At 47.2% G+C, this 27,880-nt stretch overlaps 2 protein-coding genes and 1 non-coding gene across 4 annotated transcripts; 1 reads left to right on the top strand and 2 right to left on the bottom strand.

Annotated features, from left to right (window-relative positions):
- The first annotated feature begins 2,728 nt into the window (after positions 1-2,728).
- Positions 2,729-21,351, top strand: dnase1l1 (deoxyribonuclease I-like 1). The gene is made up of 9 exons (XM_031890804.1): positions 2,729-3,063; positions 5,905-6,080; positions 6,173-6,261; positions 6,674-6,760; positions 7,088-7,200; positions 10,665-10,777; positions 18,136-18,293; positions 18,369-18,465; positions 21,185-21,351. The coding sequence occupies exons 2-9, from the start codon at positions 5,943-5,945 to the stop codon at positions 21,257-21,259; spliced, it is 870 nt and encodes a 289-aa protein (XP_031746664.1). The 5' UTR covers positions 2,729-3,063; positions 5,905-5,942; the 3' UTR covers positions 21,260-21,351.
- Positions 21,352-22,257: 906 nt separating this feature from the next.
- rpl10 (ribosomal protein L10) lies at positions 22,258-26,665 on the bottom strand. 2 transcript variants are annotated; one of them, XM_012954243.2, is made up of 7 exons: positions 26,635-26,665; positions 26,509-26,545; positions 25,987-26,045; positions 24,261-24,368; positions 23,334-23,472; positions 22,825-22,987; positions 22,258-22,462 (listed from the first exon to the last, which is right to left on the bottom strand). In XM_012954243.2, the coding sequence occupies exons 2-7, from the start codon at positions 26,529-26,531 to the stop codon at positions 22,307-22,309; spliced, it is 648 nt and encodes a 215-aa protein (XP_012809697.1). In that variant the 5' UTR covers positions 26,532-26,545; positions 26,635-26,665; the 3' UTR covers positions 22,258-22,306. The 2 variants fall into 2 exon arrangements, with proteins under 2 accessions (XP_012809697.1, NP_001004965.1); NM_001004965.2 differs by lacking the exon at positions 26,635-26,665 and having other exon boundaries at positions 26,509-26,547.
- Positions 23,058-23,191, bottom strand: LOC116407405. Its single transcript, XR_004220311.1, has one exon. It is a non-coding gene; the product is annotated as a small nucleolar RNA SNORA70 (small nucleolar RNA).
- Positions 26,666-27,880: the final 1,215 nt, after the last annotated feature.

Here is a 27,880-nt window from a genome sequence, read left to right as displayed (position 1 = left end):
TTTACCAGTAAGTGCGCAAAACATACACAGCACCATACACACTCCTTACAGATAATGACTCGCTGGAATCGAACCCACTACCCCAGTAGTGTAGAGCTGGTACAGGGGTGTATAACACAAGTGTGGGAGTGGGGGTTGTTACAGGGGCATATAACACAAGAATAGGGGATAGGGGTTGGTACAGGGGTGTATAACACAAGAGTAGGGGATAGGGGTCGGTACAGGGGTGTATAAAACAAGAGTAGGGGATAGGGGGTCGGTACAGGGGTGTATAACAGAAGTGTGGGGGTGGGGGTCTGTACAGGGGTGTATAACACAAGTGTGGGAGATGGGGGGTCGGTACAGGGGTGTATAACACAAGTGTGGGAGATGGGGGGTCGGTACAGGGGTGCATAACACAAGAGTAGGGGATGGGGGTCGGTACAGGGGTGTATAACACAAGTGTGGGGGTGGGGGTCTGTACAGGGGTGTATAACACAAGTGTGGGAGATGGGGGGTCGGTACAGGGGTGCATAACACAAGAGTAGGGGATGGGGGTCGGTACAGGGGTGTATAACACAAGTGTGGGGGATAGGGGTCGGTACAGGGGTGTATAACACAAGTGTGGGGATGGGGGGTTGGTATAAGGGTGTATAACACAAAAGTAGGGGATAGGGGTCGGTACAGGGGTGTATAACACAAGTGTGGGGGATGGGGGTCGGTACAGGGGTGTATAACACAAGTGTGGGGGATAGGGGTCAGTACAGGGGTGTATAACACAAGTGTGGGGGATGGGGGTCGGTACAGGGGTGTATAACACAAGTGTGGGGATGGGGGGTCGGTACAGGGGTGTATAACACAAGTGTGGGGGATAGGGGTCGGTACAGGGGTGTATAACACAAGAGTAGGGGATGGGGGGTTGGTACAGGGGTGTATAACACAAGAGTAGGGGATAGGGGTCGGAAAAGGGGTGTATAACACAAGTGTGGGGATGGGGGTCGGTACAGGGGTGTATAACACAAGTGTGGGAGATGGGGGGTCGGTACAGGGGTGTATAACACAAGTGTGGGGGATAGGGGTCGGTACAGGGGTGTATAACACAAGAGTAGGGGATGGGGGGTTGGTACAGGGGTGTATAACACAAGAGTAGGGGATAGGGGTCGGTAAAGGGGTGTATAACACAAGTGTGGGGATGGGGGGTCGGTACAGGGGTGTATAACACAAGTGTGGGAGATGGGGGGTCAGTGTAGGGGTGTATAACATAAGTGTGGGGGATGGGGGGTCAGTACAGGGGTGTATAACACAAGTGTGGGGGATAGGGGTCGGTACAGGGGTGTATAACACAAGTGTGGGAGATGGGGGGGTCGGTACAGGGGTGTATAACACAAGTGTGGGGGATAGGGGTCGGTACAGGGGTGTATAACACAAGTGTGGGAGATGGGGGCTCGGTACAGGGGTGCATAACACAAGTGTGTGAGATGGGGGTCGGTACAGGGGTGTATAACACAAGTGTGGGGGTGGGGGTCGGTAGGGGGGTGTATAACACAAGTGTGGGGGTGGGGGTCAGTACAGGGGTGTATAACACAAGAGTACGGGATGGGGGTCGGTACAGGGGTGTATAACACAAATGTGGGGGAGGGGGTCGGTACAGGGGTGTATAACACAAGAGAAGGGGATGGCGGTTGGTACAGGGGTCTATAACACAAGTGTGGGGGTCGGTACAGGGGTGTATAACACAAGTGTGGGGGTCGGTACAGGGGTGTATAACACAAGTGTGGGGATGGGGGTCGGTACAGGGGTGTATAACACAAGTGTGGGAGATGGGGGGTTAGTACAGGGGTGTATAACACAAGTGTGGGGGATGGGGGGTCGGTACAGGGGTGTATAACACAAGTGTGGGGGATAGGGGTCGGTACAGGGTGTATAACACAAGTGTGGGGATGGGGGTCGGTACAGGAGTGTATAACACAAGAGTAGGGGGTGGGGGGTCGGTACAGGGGTGTATAACACAAGTGTGGGGGTGGGGGTCGGTACAGGGGTGTATAACACAAGAGTAGGGGATGGGGGTCGGTACAGGGGTGTATAACACAAGTGTGGGAGATGGGGGTCGGTACAGGGGTGTATAACACAAGTGTGGGGGTTGGGGTCGGTACGGGGATGTATAACACAAGTGTGGGGGGTCGGTTCAGGGGTGCATAACACAAGAGTAGGGGATAGGGGTCGGTACAGGGGTGTATAACAGAAGAGTAGGGGATGGGGGACGGTACAGGGGTGTATAACACAAGTGTGGGGATGGGGGGTTGGTACAGGGGTGTATAACACAAGTGTGGGGGTGGGGGTCGGTACAGGGGTGTATAACACAAGAGTAGGGGATGGGGGTCGGTACAGGGGTGTATAACACAAGTGTGGGGGTGAGGGTCGGTACAGGGGTGTATAACACAAGTGTGGGGATGGGGGGTCGGTACAGGGGTGTATAACACAAGTGTTGGAGATCGGGGTCGGTACAGGGGTGTATAACACAAGAGTGGGGGATGGGGGTCGGTACAGGGGTGTATAACACAAGTGTGGGAGATGGGGGTCGGTACAGGGGTGTATAACACAAGTGTGGGGGTCGGTACAGGGGTGTATAACACAAGTGTGGGAGATGGGGGGTCGGTACAGGGGTGTATAACAGAACTGTGGGGGTGGGGGTCTGTACAGGGGTGTATAACACAAGTGTGGGAGATGGGGGGTCAGTACAGGGGTGTATAACACAAGTGTGGGAGATGGGGGGTCGGTACAGGGGTGTATAACATAAATACAACTCTTTGCAGTGAAAGACACAGTATAATAAGTATAGATGCTGTAATAGAGCTGAATGGTGAGCCCTGTGGTTCTGTGTGACCCGCTGGTTCCCATTGTACAAACAGAGCTGTTCTAGAGCCAATTCCATGCAGACTCAGCACTGACACAGCAGCCGATACCCGGTCCCTTAGTTGGGGGCACAGAGAGCTGCTGAATTCATTCTTGCCCTTCTCATTGCCTGGGTTATACCTGTCTGTGGCTGCTGGCAGCAAGGCTTACACCTGAATGGTGACTTATCAGGTACCAGATCCATTACCGTGTGATCCGTTCTGTGTTTTGCCTTGTGGGTGTTTATTTAGTATCTCCACTCTGTTGCTATGTGCAACATGTAGCAACCAGCAGGTTGTTAGTGTTTGGCTCCCTAATGTACAACAACTAGGGTAATTCATGGAATGGCTATTGGGCACTGATAGGCAGTGTAACTGGACTTACTGGGGGGCAGCGTAACTGGACTTACTGGGGGGCAGCGTAACTGGACTTACTGGGGGGCAGTGTAACTGGACTTACTGGGGGGCAGCGTAACTGGACTTACTGGGGGGCAGCGTAACTGGACTTACTGGGGGGCAGCGTAACAGGACTTACTGGGGGGCAGTGTAACTGGACTTACTGGAGGGCAGCGTAACTGGACTTACTTGGGGCAGTGTAACTGGACTTACTGGGGGGCAGTGTAACTGGACTTACTGGGGGGGCAGCGTAACTGGACTTACTGGGGGGCAGCATAACTGGACTTACTGGGGGGCAGTGTAACTGGACTTACTGGGGGGCAGCGTAACTGGACTTACTGGGGGGCAGTGTAACTGGACTTACTGGGGGGGGTATAGTGAGAGTGAACCCTGAGATACAGTGACTTACTGGGGGGATTCACAAAAGTGCTGATATTGAGATTAAATAAAAGTGGAGGTAGATTTGTCGGATTGTCCACCATATTCACAAACCTCTATCCCCACTTTTGTGAATTTGTCTTTTAAACAGACAGTTTTCAGATTTTGTAATTTTTCCAACAATTTTTTATGAATTTGCCTTTAGCTGTTAGTAAATCTGTCAAACCCCGCCCCCCAGCTACATGCGCCTCAGAATAAGGGGTTAACACGCCAGACTTTGCATTTCATTTGTCATTTCACTTTGGGGCATTTCCTAGGGGGTAATTTTACTTTCCCAGGGAAACTATACATCATTCAGGCCAAGCTGGGCTTTCTACTGTATATTTCTGTGTAATTCCCCTTCTGTAACACAATTTTAGGGTGTAAATACCTTCTTATGGGAGAAAGTGAATCAAGGGCCCACCCCCTGCACTACTCTGCCCCCGCAATACTTCTCTAGCCCCTCCCTACTAATTACTGGCCAACAGCAATCCGGCCCCCCCACCAACATGCCCAGTGATAGGGGCCCAACAGGACTAGGGCCCCCCCTGCACTACTCTGCCCCCCCACTACTTCTCTAGCCCCTCCCTACTGATTTCTGGCCAACAGCAATCCGCCCCCCCCCCACCAACATGCCCAGTGATAGGGGCCCAACAGGACTAGCCCCCCCCTGCACTACTCTGCCCCCGCCACTACTTCTCTAGCCCATCCCTACTGATTTCTGGCCAACAGCAATCCGCCCCCCCCACCAACATGCCCAGCGATAGGGGCCCAACAGGACTAGGCCCCCCCTGCACTACTCTGCCCCCCCACTACTTCTCTAGCCCCTCCCTACTGATTTCTGGCCAACAGCAATCCGCCCCCCCCACCAACGTGCCCAGTTAAAAGGGGCCCAACAGGACTAGGGCCCACAGAGTTTTAAACCAGTGCCCTGTTGGGGCCAGACCAACCCTGTACCCCAATATCCCAGTTTGGGTGCCAGAGTGTAGGTGCTGATCCCCAAGATGGCGGCTGGGAACAGAAGGGGCACAGCTAAAGGTTGGGGGGCAATGCTGTCGGGCAGCTCTGTAGTTCTGCCCCTGCTATGGGGGCACAGATACATTGGGGTAAGTGTCAGTGAGGGGATTAAAGAGGGGGCACTGCTGCTAAAACTAAACATTTGTCTGGAAGGCTTTACTTTTCCTTTAAATAAAAATGTATCCAATATATTCACTCACAATGTTAATATTGCCTCATTTATTAAGCTAAAAGTAGCATAACAAGGCAAAAATGTTTTTTATATAATATATCAATGAAACTTTGTGTTTAATCACTGCTTTACTTGTTTATAAAATGTCAATGAGGCTTTTGCAACTATTGTTTTAGGGTGAGACAGAGACTTGTCGCCAAACAATAGGCTGCTTATCCCCATTAATATGTTACTGACCCCCCAATGGGACTCCTACCAGAGGTGGGAAATGGAGACTGGGTGAAACAAAGAAACTGATCTGACAGTTACACTGAGCTTTACTCCATTTTGAAAATGGCGGGGAAAAATGTAATTACAATATGGTATAAATGTCGTTTAAAAGACAAATTCACAAAAGTGTCTTTCACCAAAAACGGAAAAGTGGTGGTTGAGTTGGAATGTAGGCGGATTTCTGTTTGTAAATATGGAGAAAGGGTTTTCCACCACTTTCCCCACCACGTTTACTCCCAAAAAGGGCTCTCTCCCCCCACTGTGTCTCTCACCTTGTGAGACCCAAGGGCTGAGTATCTCTGGGGAAGACACATAAAGAGGTTGCATGACTAGTTGGATCAGAACCAAAGTGTTGTTGGTGTAACAGTGTTCAGAGGTAACTTTGTGAGCAGCTAAGTTCCACCAAACCTGACTTGGGTGTATTCCTGTTTATCATGCAACATTAGGGTTAACCCAAAGGCAAACTTAACCTTATCTCTGAATTTAATTCTGCACCAGTACTGAGTCCCATCATGGTGGTAGCAAAGCTTGAAGTTACATATTTGCCACCCTTAGCTGAACGGAGCTGCCATGTTGTTTGTCATTATGAGACTTTATGTCCTGTTTCTGGGCAGCAGAGCGCAATATAGATGGGGAATCACTGAGACCCCAGCCAGACCATTTGTTTGGAACCAAGCGCAACATACAGTAACCTTGGATATCAATAGGTTGTGATGAATAAACATAACAAATGGGTCTGACACTGCAGGTCCTGTTTCCTAGCTCTCCCCAGATAATAGAGTGCAAGCTCCAGCCAAAAAATGAAGCCGACCAGCGTCTTTGTTGCACTTCTGTATTTACATCTCACTGCGGCGACCTTCAAAATCTGCACTTTTAACATCAAAAGTTTTGGGGAGGCAAAAGCTTCAAACAAGAAGGTGATGGGCACCCTGGCAAAGGTGAGTCCAGCCATGCCACGTGGAAGTGGTAAGGGTCGTGTATTACGGTCAGTCCTGTTCAGTCATGGTCTCCTGTGTGTCGTTTGGAACAGATCCTGTCCCGGTGTGACATCTGCGTCATTCAGGAGGTGCGGGATTCCAAAGGAGAAGCCGTCCCAGCTCTGATGAAGGAACTCAACAAGTAATAGCACTTTGCCTTGCAGATAGGTGCCCCTTGGCATTAGAGTGTAAGCTGTGCATGGAGGATTGGGTGGGTGAGTGTCCCCAGGGATTGTACAAAGGACTACAGGCTGCTAGTGGGGCAATCTGCTATTTGCCTCCTGATTCTCCATTTGTGCCCCATTCCCTGCGCTCACTTACAGGTACTGTGGGAAGTCATGCCCCATGGGCACATGAGCCCTCAGCAGCCTCTACCCATCTGACTTGGGGGCAGATCTCCCTTACTTACCCACACTCAGGAGGAGGCTCTCAGGCCCTGGAATTAATGGCAGTAAGGGCATGGGAACCTCTGTTGGGCAAGATTTCTATTTATGACTGTTTCATATAATGCCTGTATTTATATCTGTGTCCCTTCTGCCCTTTATCACCCACAGATACGACAATAGCCATCAGTATAGCTACCTAGAGAGCAAAAGGCTGGGCAAAAACAGCTACAAAGAGCAGATAGTCTTTATCTACAGGTAAGTGGCCTTCCTGCCCACACTCACCTGCTGGAATAATCCATGTTCCCTTTAGGAGAGATCGTATGTAAGAAAGGGCTTCTGGTTACTAATTAATAAAATCCTCCTTTTGTTTGTTTCTTCTGTAATTCAATATGTGCTGCTGTGCCAGGTCACATGACTAGGTAGCTGATGTTGATAAAAGACTCCCCTTGTTCCCCTGTCCTATATACAGCTGCCATCTAATACAGTAACGTAACTATAACTGGCGGGGCCTGGGTGCAATCGTACCTCCGCTACCCCAGTAGTTCCGCCACTGATCTAACGTGCGCTTTTGTTACACAACAGGTCTGATATGGTGAAGGTTATAAACTGGTACCATTACGCTGACGAGCAACCAGATCACCCAGAAGCCTTTGCGAGGGAGCCATTCATTGTTCATTTCCATTCACCCAAAACAGGTTTCTAAACTGTATTAATCATTTTTCTCTTTGTTGTGGAAATGAGGCAAAATGCTATAGAGGGCAATTGCATTTGCACTAGATTCTACAGGAAACACCCCAACCTAACCCTAACCCTAACCCCTACCCTAACTCTACCCTAACCTAACCTAACTGTAACCCTAACCCTACCCTAACCCCAACTTAACCCTACCATAACCCTAACCTAACGTAACCTAACCCTACATTAACCCTAACCCCAACTTAACCCTAACCCTAACCTAACCCTACCCTAACCATAACCCTACCCTAACTCTACCCTAACCTAACTGTAACCCTAACCCTACCCTAACCCTACCATAACTCTACCCTAACCTCAACCCTAACCCTACCTTTACCCTAGCCCTAACCTTACCCTACCCTAACCTTAACCCTAACCCTACCCTAACTTAACTTTACCCTAACCCTACCCTAACCCTACCCTTACCTCAACCCTAACACTACCGTACACCTACCCTATCCCTAACCCTACCCTAAACAAAACCTTCTCTAACCCTACCCTACACTACCCTAACCTAAACCTACCCTAACCCCTACCCTAACCCTACCATAATCCTACCCTAACTTTAACCCTAACCCTACCTTAACCATAACCTAACTCTACCATAACCTTAACCCTACCATAACCTTAACCCTAACCCTACCATAACCTTAACCATAACCCTAACCTAAGCCTAATCTACCCTACCCTAACCCTACCATAGCCTTAACCCTAACCTAACCCTACCATAACCTTAACCGTAACCCTTACCTAAGCCTAATCTACCCTACCATAGCCTTAACCCTAACCTAACCCTACCATAACCGTAACCCTAACCTAACTGTACACTAACCTTAACCCTACCCTAACCTCAACCCTAACCTAACCCTACCCTAACCTTAACCCTAGCCATACCTTAACCCTAACCCAACTCTAACCCTACCCTAACCCTAATCTACCCTAACCTAAGCCTACCCTGCCCTTACCTCAACCCTAACCCTAACCTAAGCCTACCCTAACCATACCCTACTCTACACTACCCTAACCCTACCCTAACCCTTTCCATGATCTTTTGGTCCTCACTTTTCCTATTAAGCACATTGGCAATGAGAATATTTTTTATTAGCCAGCAACCCTACTTAAAGAAGGACACCTTGGGGCAAATTCAGGGGCCCCAAATATTCTACTAATATATCCTTGCTGAGCTTCAGGCAGTATGTGATGAGGGCAGGGAAATAAGCAACCAGCTACCCTTGTGCCTGCCCCATTATAGATCCAGCCTTGTAGATCTCAGGGATCCCATTCTCCTTTTAGTCCTTGGCCAGTGTAGAGCTGGGGTACCGGATCCTGCATGATGTGATCAACAGGTTTTGTACTTTGGATCCACCCTCCACTTTACTTTTAGTATTTAAGGCAATTCATTTCCAATTAGTCTCCTCTATAATATTTGGGTGATTTTCTCAATTGTTCTGCACTTATCCAGCCCTAGTGCAAAATGTGCAACCCCCCCCATGACAGAAACTACCCTGGCATTGATGTGGGGCTTCAGCGCTCTCCTGAAGCAGCGTAGGTGGTTTTTCACGGTGAGGGCAGTGAGGTTATGGAATGCCCTTCCTAGTGATGTGGTAATGGCAGATTCTGTTAATGCCTTTAAGAGGGGCCTGGATGAGTTCTTGATCAATCAGAATATCCAAGGCTATTGTGATACTAATATCTACAGTTAGTACTAGTGGTTGTATATATAGTGTATGTATGTGAGTGTATAGATTGGTAGGTGTGGGTTAAGTGTGCTGGGTTTACTTGGATGGGTTGAACTTGATGGACACTGGTCTCTTTTCAACCCTATGTAACTATGTAACTATGTAACTAACTAACTATGATACAGCTCCCCAATATCCATTCATTCCTCATTCTCACTGAGTTTATAGTTATGTGTAACTGTCACTGTGCCTGTCCCTTTCCCTTCCCTGCACTGCTGGTTCTGACTCCTGATACAACTCCCCAATACCCATTCATTCCTCATTCTCACTGGGTTTATAGTTATGTGTAACTGTCACTGTGCCTGTCCCTTTCCCTTCCCTGCACTGCTGGTTCTGACTCCTGATACAACTCCCCAATACCCATTCATTCCTCATTCTCACTGGGTTTATAGTTATGTGTAACTGTCACTGTGTCTGTCCCTTTCCCTTCTCTGCACTGCTGGTTCTGACTCCTGATACAACTCCCCAATACCCATTCATTCCTCATTCTCACTGGGTTTATAGTTATGTGTAACTGTCACTGTGTCTGTCCCTTTCCCTTCTCTGCACTGCTGGTTCTGACTCCTGATACAACTCCCCAATATCCATTCATTCCTCATTCTCACTGGGTTTATAGTTATGTGTAACTGTCACTGTGTCTGTCCCTTTCCCTTCTCTGCACTGCTGGTTCTGACTTCTGATACAACTCCCCAATATCCATTCATTCCTCATTCTCACTGGGTTTATAATTATGTGTAACTGTCACTGTGTCTGTCCCTTTCCCTTCCCTGCACTGCTGGTTCTGACTCCTGATACAACTCCCCAATATCCATTCATTCCTCATTCTCACTGGGTTTATAGTTATGTGTAACTGTCACTATGTCTGTCCCTTTCCCTTCTCTGCACTGCTGGTTCTGACTCCTGATACAACTCCCCAATACCCATTCATTCCTCATTCTCACTGGGTTTATAGTTATGTGTAACTGTCACTGTGTCTGTCCCTTTCCCTTCCCTGCACTGCTGGTTCTGACTCCTGATACAACTCCCCAATATCCATTCATTCCTCATTCTCACTGGGTTTATAGTTATGTGTAACTGTCACTGTGTCTGTCCCTTTCCCTTCCCTTCACTGCTGGTTCTGACTCCTGATACAACTCCCCAATACCCATTCATTCCTCATTCTCACTAGGTTTATAGTTATGTGTAACTGTCACTGTGTCTGTCCCTTTCCCTTCCCTGCACTGCTGGTTCTGACTCCTGATACAACTCCCCAATACCCATTCATTCCTCATTCTCACTGAGTTTATAGTTATGTGTAACTGTCACTGTGCCTGTCCCTTTCCCTTCTCTGCACTGCTGGTTCTGACTCCTGATACAACTCCCCAATACCCATTCATTCCTCATTCTCACTGGGTTTATAGTTATGTGTAGCTGTCACTGTGTCTGTCCCTTTCCCTTCCCTGCACTGCTGGTTCTGACTCCTGATACAACTCCCCAATACCCATTCATTCCTCATTCTCACTGGGTTTATAGTTATGTGTAACTGTCACTGTGTCTGTCCCTTTCCCTTCCCTGCACTGCTGGTTCTGACTCCTGATACAACTCCCCAATACCCATTCATCCCTCATTCTCACTGGGTTTATAGTTATTTGTAGCTGTCACTGTCAGTCCCTGTATAACGTGCTGTTTACCTCTTGTTCTGAAAGCTCTAAAGGACTTTGTGCTGATGTCCCATCATACGACCCCCAGGGGGGCAGTTAAGGAGATAAACAAGCTGCTGCAAGTAATGCTGGAGGTGAAGAAGCGCTGGAAAACAGAGGTAGGGATAAAGCCAGTAGATAACAGGCTAATTGTACCCTCCCTTTCCCTATAACTTGTGTAACCCTTTCTCTGCTAATTAGATGTTTTATACACCCAGGTAGCCTACAGGCCCATTACTTACCCCTGTGTAGGAGAGATAGGTTGGTTAGTCACAGCAGATGGATTATTAAGGATTGGGCATTTGGGTAACTGTTAGAAAAATTCATCCTAATGACCCGAGAAATGTAAATATTAGATCTGACTCGTAAGCAAATTGAATAGAAACATTTGCAACTCATCCAGTGTTTTTTTTCATAACAATAAAATAAGTGTAACAGCAAACAAAGGTTGGAGATGGGAGAGAGGGGCACTTGTGTGTTGAGACTCATAGTAATAACCTGATGTGCCCACGTTCTGTAGAATATAATGCTTCTTGGTGATCTGAATGCCTCCTGTGGGTATGTGACCCTCATAGTAATAACCCAATGTGCCCATGTTCTGTATAATATAATGCTTCTCTGTGATCTGAATGCCTCCTGTGGGTATGTGACCCTCATAGTAATAACCTGATGTGCCCACGTTCTGTAGAATATCATGCTTCTTGGTGATCTGAATGCCTCCTGTGGGTATGTGACCCTCATAGCAATAACCCGATGTGCCCATGTTCTGTATAATATAATGCTTCTCTGTGATCTGAATGCCTCCTGTGGGTATGTGACCCTCATAGTAATAACCCGATGTGCCCACGTTCTGTAGAATATAATGCTTCTCTGTGATCTGAATGCCTCCTGTGGGTATGTGACCCTCATAGTAATAACCCGATGTGCCCACGTTCTGTAGAATATAATGCTTCTCTGTGATCTGAATGCCTCCTGTGGGTATGTGACCCTCATAGTTATAACCTGATGTGCCCACGTTCTGTAGAATATAATGCTTCTCTGTGATCTGAATGCCTCCTGTGGGTATGTGACCCTCATAGTAATAACCTGATGTGCCCACGTTCTGTAGAATATAATGCTTCTTGGTGATCTGAATGCCTCCTGTGGGTATGTGACTCTCATAGTAATAACCTGATGTGCCCACGTTCTGTAGAATATAATGCTTCTCTGTGATCTGAATGCCTCCTGTGGGTATGTGACCCTCATAGTAATAACCTGATGTGCCAATGTTCTGTAGAATATTATGCTTCTTGGTGATCTGAATGCCTCCTGTGGGTATGTGACCCTCATAGTAATAACCTGATGTGCCCACGTTCTGTAGAATATAATGCTTCTCTGTGATCTGAATGCCTCCTGTGGGTATGTGACCCTCATAGTAATAACCCGATGTGCCCACGTTCTGTAGAATATAATGCTTCTCTGTGATCTGAATGCCTCCTGTGGGTATGTGACCCTCATAGTAATAACCCGATGTGCCCACGTTCTGTATAATATAATGCTTCTCTGTGATCTGAATGCCTCCTGTGGGTATGTGACCCTCATAGTAATAACCCGATGTGCCCACGTTCTGTAGAATATAATGCTTCTCTGTGATCTGAATGCCTCCTGTGGGTATGTGACCCTCATAGTAATAACCCGATGTGCCCACGTTCTGTATAATATAATGCTTCTCTGTGATCTGAATGCCTCCTGTGGGTATGTGACCCTCATAGTAATAACCCGATGTGCCCACGTTCTGTATAATATAATGCTTCTCTGTGATCTGAATGCCTCCTGTGGGTATGTGACCCTCATAGCAATTACCCGATGTGCCCACGTTCTGTATAATATAATGCTTCTCTGTGATCTGAATGCCTCCTGTGGGTATGTGACCCTCATAGTAATAACCCGATGTGCCCACGTTCTGTAGAATATAATGCTTCTCTGTGATCTGAATGCCTCCTGTGGGTATGTGACCCTCATAGTAATAACCCGATGTGCCCACGTTCTGTAGAATATAATGCTTCTCTGTGATCTGAATGCCTCCTGTGGGTATGTGACCCTCATAGTAATAACCTGATGTGCCCACGTTCTGTAGAATATAATGCTTCTCTGTGATCTGAATGCCTCCTGTGGGTATGTGACCCTCATAGTAATAACCTGATGTGCCCACGTTCTGTAGAATATAATGCTTCTCTGTGATCTTGTATAAAAAAGGGCATTGACTCAAGGGATGAGAACATAATTTTGCCCCTTTATAGGTCCCTGGTAAGGCCTCACCTTGAGTATGCAGTGCAGTTTTGGGCTCCAGTCCTTAAGAAGGATATTAATGAGCTGGAGAAAGTGCAGAGACGTGCAACTAAACTGGTTAAGGGGATGGAAGATTTAAACTATGAGGTGAGACTGTCGAGGTTGGGGTTGTTCTCTCTGGAAAAGAGGCGCTTGCGAGGGGACATGATTACTCTGTACAAGTACATTAGAGGGGATTATAGGCAGTTGGGGGATGTTCTTTTTTCCCATAAAAACAATCAGCGCACCAGAGGTCACCCCTTTAGATTAGAGGAAAGGAGCTTCCATTTGAAGCAGCGTAGGTGGTTTTTCACGGTGAGGGCAGTGAGGTTATGGAATGCCCTTCCTAGTGATGTGGTAATGGCAGATTCTGTTAATGCCTTTAAGAGGGGCCTGGATGAGTTCTTGATCAATCAGAATATCCAAGGCTATTGTGATACTAATATCTACAGTTAGTACTAGTGGTTGTATATATAGTGTATGTATGTGAGTGTATAGATTGGTAGGTGTGGGTTAAGTGTGCTGGGTTTACTTGGATGGGTTGAACTTGATGGACACTGGTCTTTTTTCAATCCTATGTAACTATGTAACTATGTAACTACTATCTGAATGCCTCCTGTGGGTATGTGACCCTCATAGTAATAACCTGATGTGCCCACGTTCTGTAGAATATAATGCTTCTTGGTGATCTGAATGCCTCCTGTGGGTATGTGACTCTCATAGTAATAACCTGATGTGCCCACGTTCTGTAGAATATAATGCTTCTTGGTGATCTGAATGCCTCCTGTGGGTATGTGACCCTCATAGTAATAACCTGATGTGCCAATGTTCTGTAGAATATTATGCTTCTTGGTGATCTGAATGCCTCCTGTGGGTATGTGACCCTCATAGTAATAACCCGATGTGCCCACGTTCTGTAGAATATAATGCTTCTCTGTGATCTGAATGCCTCCTGTGGGTATGTGACCCTCATAGTAATAACCTGATGTGCCCACGTTCTGTAGAATATAATGCTTCTCTGTGATCTGAATGCCTCCTGTGGGTATGTGACCCTCATAGTAATAACCTGATGTGCCCACGTTCTGTAGAATATAATGCTTCTTGGTGATCTGAATGCCTCCTGTGGGTATGTGACTCTCATAGTAATAACCTGATGTGCCCACGTTCTGTAGAATATAATGCTTCTCTGTGATCTGAATGCCTCCTGTGGGTATGTGACCCTCATAGTAATAACCTGATGTGCCAATGTTCTGTAGAATATTATGCTTCTTGGTGATCTGAATGCCTCCTGTGGGTATGTGACCCTCATAGTAATAACCTGATGTGCCCACGTTCTGTAGAATATAATGCTTCTCTGTGATCTGAATGCCTCCTGTGGGTATGTGACCCTCATAGTAATAACCCGATGTGCCCACGTTCTGTATAATATAATGCTTCTCTGTGATCTGAATGCCTCCTGTGGGTATGTGACCCTCATAGTAATAACCCGATGTGCCCACGTTCTGTAGAATATCATGCTTCTCTGTGATCTGAATGCCTCCTGTGGGTATGTGACCCTCATAGTAATAACCCGATGTGCCCACGTTCTGTATAATATAATGCTTCTCTGTGATCTGAATGCCTCCTGTGGGTATGTGACCCTCATAGTAATAACCCGATGTGCCCACGTTCTGTAGAATATAATGCTTCTCTGTGATCTGAATGCCTCCTGTGGGTATGTGACCCTCATAGTAATAACCCGATGTGCCCACGTTCTGTAGAATATAATGCTTCTCTGTGATCTGAATGCCTCCTGTGGGTATGTGACCCTCATAGTAATAACCTGATGTGCCCACGTTCTGTAGAATATAATGCTTCTCTGTGATCTGAATGCCTCCTGTGGGTATGTGACCCTCATAGTAATAACCTGATGTGCCCACGTTCTGTAGAATATAATGCTTCTTGGTGATCTGAATGCCTCCTGTGGGTATGTGACTCTCATAGTAATAACCTGATGTGCCCACGTTCTGTAGAATATAATGCTTCTCTGTGATCTGAATGCCTCCTGTGGGTATGTGACCCTCATAGTAATAACCTGATGTGCCAATGTTCTGTAGAATATTATGCTTCTTGGTGATCTGAATGCCTCCTGTGGGTATGTGACCCTCATAGTAATAACCTGATGTGCCCACGTTCTGTAGAATATAATGCTTCTCTGTGATCTGAATGCCTCCTGTGGGTATGTGACCCTCATAGTAATAACCCGATGTGCCCACGTTCTGTATAATATAATGCTTCTCTGTGATCTGAATGCCTCCTGTGGGTATGTGACCCTCATAGTAATAACCCGATGTGCCCACGTTCTGTAGAATATAATGCTTCTCTGTGATCTGAATGCCTCCTGTGGGTATGTGACCCTCATAGTAATAACCCGATGTGCCCACGTTCTGTATAATATAATGCTTCTCTGTGATCTGAATGCCTCCTGTGGGTATGTGACCCTCATAGTAATAACCCGATGTGCCCACGTTCTGTATAATATAATGCTTCTCTGTGATCTGAATGCCTCCTGTGGGTATGTGACCCTCATAGCAATTACCCGATGTGCCCACGTTCTGTATAATATAATGCTTCTCTGTGATCTGAATGCCTCCTGTGGGTATGTGACCCTCATAGTAATAACCCGATGTGCCCAAGTTCTGTAGAATATAATGCTTCTCTGTGATCTGAATGCCTCCTGTGGGTATGTGACCCTCATAGTAATAACCCGATGTGCCCACGTTCTGTAGAATATAATGCTTCTCTGTGATCTGAATGCCTCCTGTGGGTATGTGACCCTCATAGTAATAACCTGATGTGCCCACGTTCTGTAGAATATAATGCTTCTCTGTGATCTGAATGCCTCCTGTGGGTATGTGACCCTCATAGTAATAACCTGATGTGCCCACGTTCTGTAGAATATAATGCTTCTCTGTGATCTTGTATAAAAAAGGGCATTGACTCAAGGGATGAGAACATAATTTTGCCCCTTTATAGGTCCCTGGTAAGGCCTCACCTTGAGTATGCAGTGCAGTTTTGGGCTCCAGTCCTTAAGAAGGATATTAATGAGCTGGAGAAAGTGCAGAGACGTGCAACTAAACTGGTTAAGTGGATGGAAGATTTAAACTATGAGGTGAGACTGTCGAGGTTGGGGTTGTTCTCTCTGGAAAAGAGGCGCTTGCGAGGGGACATGATTACTCTGTACAAGTACATTAGAGGGGATTATAGGCAGTTGGGGGATGTTCTTTTTTCCCATAAAAACAATCAGCGCACCAGAGGTCACCCCTTTAGATTAGAGGAAAGGAGCTTCCATTTGAAGCAGCGTAGGTGGTTTTTCACGGTGAGGGCAGTGAGGTTATGGAATGCCCTTCCTAGTGATGTGGTAATGGCAGATTCTGTTAATGCCTTTAAGAGGGGCCTGGATGAGTTCTTGATCAATCAGAATATCCAAGGCTATTGTGATACTAATATCTACAGTTAGTACTAGTGGTTGTATATATAGTGTATGTATGTGAGTGTATAGATTGGTAGGTGTGGGTTAAGTGTGCTGGGTTTACTTGGATGGGTTGAACTTGATGGACACTGGTCTTTTTTCAATCCTATGTAACTATGTAACTATGTAACTACTATCTGAATGCCTCCTGTGGGTATGTGACTCTCATAGTAATAACCTGATGTGCCCACGTTCTGTAGAATATAATGCTTCTCTGTGATCTGAATGCCTCCTGTGGGTATGTGACCCTCATAGTAATAACCTGATGTGCCAATGTTCTGTAGAATATTATGCTTCTTGGTGATCTGAATGCCTCCTGTGGGTATGTGACCCTCATAGTAATAACCCGATGTGCCCACGTTCTGTAGAATATAATGCTTCTCTGTGATCTGAATGCCTCCTGTGGGTATGTGACCCTCATAGTAATAACCTGATGTGCCCACGTTCTGTAGAATATTATGCTTCTCTGTGATCTGAATGCCTCCTGTGGGTATGTGACCCTCATAGTAATAACCTGATGTGCCCACGTTCTGTAGAATATGTGAGGACAGGTTTAAATCTAGGTGTTTAAGCGTCAGGCCTACTAGTAAATTTGAGGCCTAAAACTAGCACAAATTACAGTAAAAGTTTATACATTTAAAATAAGTTGTTTTGTACACTTATGTAAGTTGTTTACAGATAAGGAATGATTAATTGCTATATGCTGAATCATACATCGTCACCCCATGCTATCGATGGGCCCCAGATGTCACATGTTGTCATGGAAAGTCCAGAAACTTCTAGTATCACGCGTGGTCAAACGTGAGGAGAAGGTTCCCGAATGATGGACAGATAACAGGGGAACATTGGACTCTGATTGGACAATATTTGGGGGCAGTGGGGGCCTTTGGAAATCCCCCACTGAAGGGTATAAAAAGGCATGATAGAGTGTAAACAACTTGGAGGTTTTATGCACAATATTCCTTTGTACATTGTCTCCCCATCGATGTAAAAGATTAAATCTCTTCTGATAACTGAAGAACGAAGTCTAGGTGGTGTTCTTGCATTGTTACATAATTGGTGGGCCTTACAAATATAATGCTTCTTGGTGATCTGAATGCCTCCTGTGGGTATGTGACCCTCATAGTAATAACCCGATGTGCCCACGTTCTGTAGAATATTATGCTTCTTGGTGATCTGAATGCCTCCTGTGGGTATGTGACCCTCATAGTAATAACCTGATGTGCCCACGTTCTGTAGAATATCATGCTTCTCTGTGATCTGAATGCCTCCTGTGGGTATGTGATCCTCATAGTAATAACCTGATGTGCCCACGTTCTGTAGAATATAATGCTTCTCTGTGATCTGAATGCCTCCTGTGGGTATGTGACCCTCATAGTAATAACCTGATGTGCCCACGTTCTGTAGAATATTATGCTTCTTGGTGATCTGAATGCCTCCTGTGGGTATGTGACCCTCATAGTAATAACCTGATGTGCCCACGTTCTGTAGAATATAATGCTTCTTGGTGATCTGAATGCCTCCTGTGGGTATGTGACCCTCATAGTAATAACCCGATGTGCCCACGTTCTGTAGAATATTATGCTTCTTGGTGATCTGAATGCCTCCTGTGGGTATGTGACCCTCATAGTAATAACCCGATGTGCCCACGTTCTGTAGAATATAATGCTTCTTGGTGATCTGAATGCCTCCTGTGGGTATGTGACCCTAGAGGAGTGGAAAGACATCCAGCTAAGAAGTAGGAACACCTTTCATTGGCTGATTGGAGACAAGGATGACACAACCGTGAGTGAAAATACCCACTGTGCCTATGACAGGTGAGGCTACTTCAAAAACTGTAACCCTAACCCTTTTATAAAGAACCTCTCTGAGCCTCATTCTCTACCCAATAGGATTGTTGTACATGGCGAGGACTTTCTGAAAGCCATAGTGCCAGGATCTGCCAAGCCCTTCAACTTCAAAAAGAAACTTGGGCTGTCGGACGAGGAGGTAGGAAAGTAACAGAGCATGGATGTGAGTGCAAGCTCTGATGAGTGTGTGTAACAGTCTATATTCCAGCTCCTGTGAGTGAGAGCTCTGGTGAGTGTGTAACAGTCTACATTCCAGCTCCTGTGAGTGAGAGCCCTGGTAAATGAATGGGCCGCAGTCGTTACAAAGTTGTGGAAGGAATGAAGGTTGCCAGCCCAGTTAGGTTTTTTACACATGGGCGTTTTTGTGTTATTTTTTGACTAAAACCAAATGCATTGGCTTATTGATTGACAATAGAATAAAATGTTGTTTCAACTCACAAAAACGCACTTGTAAATGCAATATACACTGCTCAAAAAAATAAAGGGAATACAAAAATAAGACATCCTAGATCTGAATGAATGAAATATTCTTATTAAATACTTCGTTCTTTACATATGTGCTGACAACAAAATAACACAAAAATTATCAAATTTATTAACCCATGGAGGTCTGGATTTGGAGTCACACTCAAAATTAAAGTGGAAAAAACACTACAGGCTGATCCAACTTTGATGTAATGTCCTTAAAACAAGTCAAAATGGGGCTCAGTAGTGTGTGGCCTCCACGTGCCTGTATGGCCTCCCTACAAAGCCTGGGCATGCTTCTGATGGGGCTCAGTAGTGTGTGTGGCCCCACGTGCCTGTATGGCCTCCCTACAAAGCCTGGGCATGATTCTGATGGGGCTCAGTAGTGTGTGGCCCCACGTGCCTGTATGACCTACCTACAAAGCCTGGGCATGCTCCTGATGAGGCTCAGTAGTGTGTGTGGCCCCACGTGCCTGTATGACCTCCCTACAAAGCCAGGGCATGCTCCTGATGGGGCTCAGTAGTGTGTGGCCTCCACGTGCCTCTATGACCTCCCTACAAAGCCTGGGCATGCTCCTGATGAGGCTCAGTAGTGTGTGGCCTCCACGTGCCTGTATGACCTACCTACAAAGCCTGGGCATGCTCCTGATGGGGCTCGGTAGTGTAAGTGGCCCCAACATGCCTGTATGACCTACCTACAAAGCTTGGGCATGCTCCTGATGGGGCTCAGTAGTGTGTGTGGCCCCATGTGCCTGTATGACCTACCTACAAAGCTTGGGCATGCTCCTGATGGGGCTCAGTAGTGTGTGTGGCCTCCACGTGCCTGTATGACCTACCTACAAAGCCTGGGCATGATTCTGATGGGGCTCAGTAGTGTGTGGCCCCAAGTGCCTGTATGACCTACTTACAAAGCCTGGGCATGATTCTGATGGGGCTCAGTAGTGTGTGGCCCCACGTGCCTGTATGGCCTCCCTACAAAGCCTGGGCATGCTCCTGATGGGGCTCAGTAGTGTGTGGCCTCCACGTGCCTGTATGACCTACCTACAAAGCCTGGGCATGATTCTGATGGGGCTCAGTAGTGTGTGGCCTCCACGTGCCTGTATGGCCTCCCTACAAAGCCTGGGCATGCTTCTGATGGGGCTCAGTAATGTAAGTGGCCCCCACGTGCCTGTATGGCCCCCCTACAACGCCTGGGCATGCTCCTGATGAGGTGGCGGATGGTCTCCTGAGGGATCTCCTCCCAGACCTGGACTAAAGCATCCACCAACTCCTGGACAGTCTGTGGTACAACGTGGCGTTGGTGGGTGGAGCGAGACATGATGTCCCAGATGTGCTCAATTGAATTCAGGTCTGGGGAACGGGCGGGCCAGTCAATAGCATCAATGCCTTCGTCTTGCAGGAGCTGCTGACACACTCCAGCCACATGAGCTCTAGCATTGTCTTGCATTAGGGGGAACCCAGGGCCAACCGTACCTGCATATGGTCTCACAATGGCTCTCACAAGGGCTCTGAGGTCTCATCTCGGTACCTAATGGCAGTCAGGCTACCTCTGGTGGGCACATGGAGGGCTGTGCGGCCCCCCCAAAGAAATGCCACCCTAAACCATTACTAACCCACTGCCAAACCAGTCATGCTGGAGGATGTTGCAGGCAGCAGAACGTTCTCCACGGCATCTCCAGACTCTGTCACATGTGCTCAGTGTGAACCTGCTTTCATCTGTGAAGAGCACAGGGCGCCCGTGGCGAATTTGCCAATCTTGATGCTCTCTGGCAAATTCCAAACGTCCTCCATGGTGTTGGGCTGTAAGCACAACCACCACCTGTGGATGTCGGGCCCTCATACCACCCTCATGGAGTCGGTTTCTGACCGTTTGAGCAGACACATGCATGGCCCGCTGGAGGTCATTTTGCAGGGCTCTGGCAGTGCTCCCCCTTGCACAAAAGTGGAGGTAGCGGTCCTGCTGCTGGGTTGTTGCCCTCCTCCACATCTCCTGATGCACTGGCCTGTCTCCTGGTAGCGCCTCCATGCTCTGGACACTAAGCTGACAGACGCAGCAAACCTTCTTGCCACTGCCTGCATTGAGCCATTTGTGAGCGCATGCCCAGGCATTGTAGGGAGGTCATACAGGCACGTGGAGGCCACACACTACTGAGCCCCATCAGGAGCATGCCCAGGCATTGTAGGGAGGTCATACAGGCATGTGGGGCCACACACACTACTGAGCCTTGTTTTGACTTGTTTTAAGGATATTACATCAAAGTTGTAGTGTGTTTTTTTTTTACCAACTTGAATTCTGTGTGTGAGTGTGGGAGTGTCCCAAGATAGACCAGTTTGGTGTTTGCTCATTGCATTGTATTACACCAGGGTCTGTACCTTTAATTCATCTTTTCCAGGCCCTGGAGGTGAGTGACCATTTCCCAGTGGAAGTGAATCTTCGAGTCGAACCAAGGCTGAACAGAGAACTCTAGGCGCCACATGTGTGCCCCCCCCCCCCCCACAACTAATTATTGTGTGATGTGCCACAATGGCCAACAAGGTCAATAAAAGCATCTGTACAATGGGCAAGTGTTTGTGTACTACACTGTAGGGAACCTGCACCTTATGGACTCAAGAGCTTTCAATTGGCGTATGTAGAAAAGGAGCAGAAACAATATTTTAATATTGAGATAAATATAAATGATTTTGGTGAAAAATATACTGATAGGAACTCATAACTCCAAGCTGTTTCCCAAGATCAAAAATAGAAATAGGAAAGGATTCAAAACCACCCAGTCAGCAGTGTATTTAAAGGGGTTGTCCACCTTTAAGATAAATTTTGGTATAAAATGTAGACTAATATTCTGAAAAAAACTTGTAATTGGTCTTCATTATTTAGTTTCTTTTAAAGGATTAGTTTTTGGTCAGCCACTCTCCAACATGGAGTTTCAGCAGCTATTTGGTTGCTAGGACCCATTACCTTAGCAACCATGGTGTGGTGAGACTGATAATAGGAGAGGAAAAAAAAAAAAAATCTGCAGCCTCAAAGACCAATAGTTTTTTGATCAATATATACTTGTGTTCCTATCAACATGAGGAATCAAGTCTGAGTGTGCGCAACAATTCTACATGTTTATTTGTATCTGACAGGTCAGACAGTCTTGCTGCTTTACTTTTACATACCTCATAAGAGCTCATGGCAAAATAGTTATTTCCCCTTTAATGGTTCTCTTAGTCTGCCCCTGTTCCAATCTCAACCTTACCAGGCTGCTAAATGGAAGTACCCAACTGCACCCGTAGGAGGTAGGTTACAGCACTTTCCTGTTCCTAGGAACTACTGGAAAGAAACGGATACACCAATAGTAACATCCAAAATCTTTAATTGGACGGAAGCAGACCCTAATACACTGCCAGCATGCCCCTGCAGTGATGTATTGCCAACCATTGTACTTAGTTTATCCCAAACCCAATAAACTCACAAGACAACAAGCAACATCCAATAGGTTTTATTGGGAGAGAGGCTCTGCTAGAAGTAGAATCTAAACAGCATGAATTGCTCTCCATTTGTCCAGGGGGCCCCTGTTGGGAATGTACTTCACCCCACAGCCGTCAGGGATCAGCCGCTTCTCCGCAAGCAGAGACTCAAACTCGTCAGCGTTGAACTTGGTAAAACCCCATTTCTTAGAAATGTGAATCTGAGAATGAAAACAAGAAATGAATGCAAGAACTCTCTATCCCATACACTCACAACAGAAGACCAGGGCACTGCTTATACAGTTGTCCCAAATTTCCCCCCACCATTATATGATCAAAGTGTAGAAAAAAAGCTCAGGCGAGGCAATCAAGATGGCAGCCCCTAAAATAACATTCCAATCCTGTAACAGCTCAGAGATAGGCAGGAGGATGAATACCTCACATGTGACCAAGACTACAAAGGGAAGCATGTCATTAAGAAAAGCAGACATGAACTAAAGTTTAGACCATATGGGGGGGGGGGGGCTGCCAGCAAATAAGGTGTGCCAAGTACTGCCCACGAAGGCCACACAAGTAGTTTTACCTTCTGACGCCCAGGGAACTTGAACTTGGCTCGGCGTAAAGCTTCAATCACATGCTCCTTATTTTGGGTCTTGGTGCGGATAGACATGATCACTTGACCAATGTGCACACGTGCCACTGTGCCCTGGGGTTTGCCAAAAGCACCACGCATTCCGGTCTGAAGTCTGAAAGGACAGAAGGATTAGCAGACGCAGCAGACTAATAGAGACTAACAGACATTAGAGCCATAAGCAGGAATGTCCCCAAGGTCCCTTAGAGCACTTTGCACTGAGCGCAAAGCACATACACAACCAAGGGAGTCACTGTGCGCAGCCATTGCACGCCACATTCCGATGGAAGCAAAACATGGTCGGCTTAATTGACTGCAGATAATGTTACATTACAGAATCACCTGCCATTGCTCTTTGCTTTGGCCTAAAGACCTCAAATTCTAAATAAGGGTTCAATGTGAGTACTAGCAAAACTGTTTAGATACTTGAACCCTTTCATGCCCCAAAAAACAGTAAGTACCTGTCAGCACCGGCACATGATAACATCTTGTTGATTCTGATGACATGGAAAGGATGCAGGCGAACCCGGATGTGGAAGCCATCCTTGCCGCAGCTCTTCACCATGTACTTGTTGGCACAGATACGGGCAGCTTCCAGAGCTGTAAACAGAAGTGTAACATAAGGGGCAAAGAATCCCAATGTGCAGTGCCATACATATAAAGCCAAGGTCAGGAGGCACGCTCCCGCTGGCACAGGACTTTGTTCCCTAAACACTGGTTACCACTTAATAAATTCTATTTAAAGTTTTAAACTTATCTGCCCATTTAAGGGGCCCTCCAATGTGCCACCCCGACCAATACCTGGTAGAAAAATCAGCGAGCTGTATGTTAGGCAGGCTTAATTTTCCCATTGGATTGAGGACCACATCAGCTAGTTGATATGGTTCTCGCTTCAACTGCTCCTATCCCTGCTGTTGCAATCTGAGCGACTTATGGGGTACGCCCACCTTAAGACTGTCCCTTAATGAGATGAAGTTTCTAAATACGTTTTCCTGCACTTTCTACAGAAAGATGTTCCAGGGTGCCTGCCCTGAGATTGTATAGGTTACCCAATATCAGAACATTAGTGTTTGGGTATTATATCCCCTATAAATCACACAAGATGGTGGATGAGCAGACTGCATGTCCAATACACATATTAAAGGAGAAAGAAAACCAAACTCTGGATTGCTAATTGGGCAACCAAAGGGAACAATTTTTTTTCTGTAAAAAGAACGCAACATGGGATTCTTTTTTTATCTGTAAAACCCCATTTTGGCCAATTCTCCAGGGGATCTTGCATTATGTGTGGTAACGTAAACTTCAAAAATGCTTCTACACTGGGCATCCGGTACCCCACCACCTACAGCAAACATTTGCTAGGTCAATGGGCCAGTGTCCCACCATACCTTCTGAAGAGAGCTGTTCATATTCATCAGATACCATGTGACCACACAATGGGAACTCATCCACCTTTGCTTTCTTGCGCCCCAAGTCAAAGATGCGGATTTTGGGATCTGGAGGAAAAAAGCTTCATTAGCAAAAGAGGAAGGAACACCAGCTATACTTGCCCCACTAAGGAGCCTTTTGCCTTTATAGAGCTCTGACACCTAAATATGTATGTAGCAGTGTCTCGGCCTGGTCTATGTACTTGCCTCACAACTAGGGAAGCTGAAAAGCAACCGAGTATGATCTGTCACATTGGCATCACTAACCCCTTACTTGCATCAAAGATTTTAGGGCTCCTACAATGGTTTGCTCCTTAGCCCTGACTAGTAGTGTCCCCAAGCTGTACAAGGGTAAGTCATTTCAATAGCAGTATGGGTGAAAGACAGGTAGATGCTTGAAAGGCTCCACCGTAAGCACTAGGGGAAGCCAGAAGGCTGGCTAGGGGTTGCCGGGCCACAGGTTCCCTGAAACAGCTGCCCCAGTTCATTACAGTGGGGGAATCAGGAAGCACCTGTGCAACCCCAAGGCATTGGCCAGTGCATTAGGTTAGGCACATAAGGCAAGGACAAGAGATTTTGGCAGATCTTTAATTGCTGTAACACAGCACCTGCCCCAAAAGACAAGAGTCTGAAATGGGCCAGTGGCAATCCCCAGGCTACTAGAGATCCACTAAGCACCATATTGCCTCATCACGAGATGAAACACCCAAAAAAAAACTACTTACATAAAGTCATGCGCACAGCAAAAGTGGACAACCATACGGTTCACTTCAACTGAGGCACTGATGGACTGATACAACATGGCAGCTCCCACTCATATGTATAAGTGTAAATATGTCCCAAAACAATCCCATCCCAATTTCTATATCGTTTTCCTTAGATAGTACAGTATCGGGGCACAGGTTATTGTGTGCCCAGAACATTCCTTCTCTGTATATTTGTATTTATACATATGGGTAGGGGGTGCCATAGTGTTTCCCTTAGACAGTACAGTATGGGGGTACAGCTTAGTGTGCCCAGAACATTCCCTCTGTATATTTGTATTTATACATATGGGTAGGGGGTGCCATAGTGTTTCCCTTAGACAGTACAGTATGGGGGTACAGCTTATTGTGTGCCCAGAACATTCCTTCTCTGTATATTTGTATTTATACATATGGGTAGGAGGTGCCATAGTGTTTCCCTTATACAGTACAGTATGGGGGTACAGCTTGTGTGCCCAGAACATTAATTGTCTATATTTAAACATATAGGACATATTTGGCAACCAGATATAAAAACAAGTTACAGGTAAGTATCACCCAAGTTTACATGACTTAATATAATAATTTCCCCCTCCCCATAGGAGCAGCAGCATTGTCAGGGCATGGGTGTCAGTAAGCAGTCCCAGTAAAATAATGGGCATTTCCCCCTAGAAACTGTAGAGTAGAAGCAGCCCTGTGGGGTTGATGACAGATAAAAATGGCCCCAGTGTGAATGTGACAGGGGCCTTAAAGCTTGAGCACCGCTGGCACAGGGACAGACAGGAGATATATATATATATATGCCCAAGCATCACTAGGCCTTTGGCACCAATACAACTGGGCATGATGGTGGGCTCTACTGGCAACTCTGCACTTGCCCTTAGTGAGCAGGAGAAGCCCACTTACCGGGGGCTCTGACCCCCTAACCCCCCTATTCCACTTACCTGGGACTCCTCTACAGAAACGGGATTTGGGGTACGGCTTGTTCTTGCAGTATCTGTAACTAAACAGTGCAGGAAAGAGTTAATGTAGAGCGTACCAGTGAGGGAGTAGGGGGGGGGATTTAGCTGGTTAAGGCAGGTTATACCAAATGTGTGCGGGGCGGTGGGGGGGTTTAGCTGGTTAAGGCAGGTTATACCAAATGTGTGCGGGGCGGTGGGGGGTTTAGTTGGTTAAGGCAGGACATACCAAATAGGGGGGTGCAGTGACCGAGACGCAGTGCCGTAGGTGCCGGGCCCCCCTTACACACTGGGAAGGCAGAACCGGCTGCCGCAATGTGACAGATACGCCGGAGGGATTGGGGGCGGTAATGGGAACGGACAGTTACAGCGAGGAGGGGAGGGGATCGGTAGGTGGGAGACCCGGCCAGGGGGCGATGAGACAGGGAAGCCATACACGTGACAGGCGGGACACCCAGGCCTCATACGCTTTGTAACCATCCAGCTCCCCAGGGAAGCGCAACTCACCAGCGGGCAGGTCGGCGGCCCATGATGGCGGCTGCACCTGGAGAAAGAGCGAAGACAAACAGCGTGTGAGCGCAGCGCCGGACACACAGCAAAGAGCCGACTGGCCTGAGCCGCCATTTCACTCACCTCGCCAACACCAGAAAGAGACCCACCGCGCTTGCGCACTGTTATTTATAGGAGCTCCGCCCCTCGTTACGCACATACGTAATCCGCTAAGGCACGTAAAGATAATGTACCGCCCGGAAGTACGTCATTGTATGAGCGTCCGATCTGCAGTGTGACGGTGGGAAGAAATGGAATGAAGCTAAGGGGAGATACTGAGAGAAGGAGCCGGTTGCGGCTGTACCTCACTATGGCGGGGGGAGAGTGTTTGCTGGGAGTAGTGACATTGCGAAAAGCGATGAATCCAAATGGGGAGACTGCCTCGCTAAATCTGGGGTTCAGTAGAGTTAAGAGAGACTGTGTGGGTGGGTTGGGGTAACGCTGCATCCAGATGTTTAGTGTTGGGGTTACAGAGCAAGAGGGAAACAATCGGGGTAGACTGGGTTGTAAAATATCCTGGTAACTAGTGACCGTACCTCCTACTCATAATCAGCACCCCCAGACTTAGGGTGGCGCTCCCCTAATCAGCACCCCCAAACTTAGGGTGGCGCTCCCCTAATCAGCACCCCCAAACTTAGGGTGGCGCTCCCCTAATCAGCACCCCCAAACTCAGGGTGGTGCTCCCCTAATCAGCACCCCCAAACTTAGGGTGGCGCTCCCCTAATCAGCACCCCCAAACTTAGGGTGGCGCTCCCCTAATCAGCATCCCCAGACTTAGGGTGGCGCTCCCCTAATCAGCACCCCCAAACTTAGGGTGGCGCTCCCCTAATCAGCACCCCCAAACTTAGGGTGGCGCTCCCCTAATCAGCACCCCCAAACTTAGGGTGGCGCTCCCCTAATCAGCATCCCCAGACTTAGGGTGGCGCTCCCCTAATCAGCACCCCCAGACTTAGGGTGGCGCTCCCCTAATCAGCACCCCCAGACTTAGGGTGTCGCTCCCCTAATCAGCACCCCCAAACTCAGGGTGGCGCTCCCCTAATCAACACCCCCAAACTCAGGGTGGCTCTCCCCTGGGTGCAAACTTAGAAGGTCATAAAACAGAAACTTCATGTTGAACGGAAGAAAAGCCAGACATGGCCCTAATTATATATAACATACACCTTATTAATGAATATTTCATACTGTTTAACATGCCATGGGGTAATACTGGGGGGCTGAAAGGGATGGATGTAAAGTGGGGAGAGCTGTGAGAAGGAAGGGTTTGGGGGATAAACCAGGAGGGAACATATCTGGGGGAAATGCAGTTATGAAAGTACTTGGTTTCCAATGA

This window comes from Xenopus tropicalis, chromosome 8 (assembly GCF_000004195.4).
Source record: "Xenopus tropicalis strain Nigerian chromosome 8, UCB_Xtro_10.0, whole genome shotgun sequence".
NCBI lineage: Eukaryota > Metazoa > Chordata > Amphibia > Anura > Pipidae > Xenopus > Xenopus tropicalis.
The sequence above is the reverse complement of the archived record's forward strand: the minus strand, read 5'-3'. Positions and strand labels throughout refer to the sequence as shown.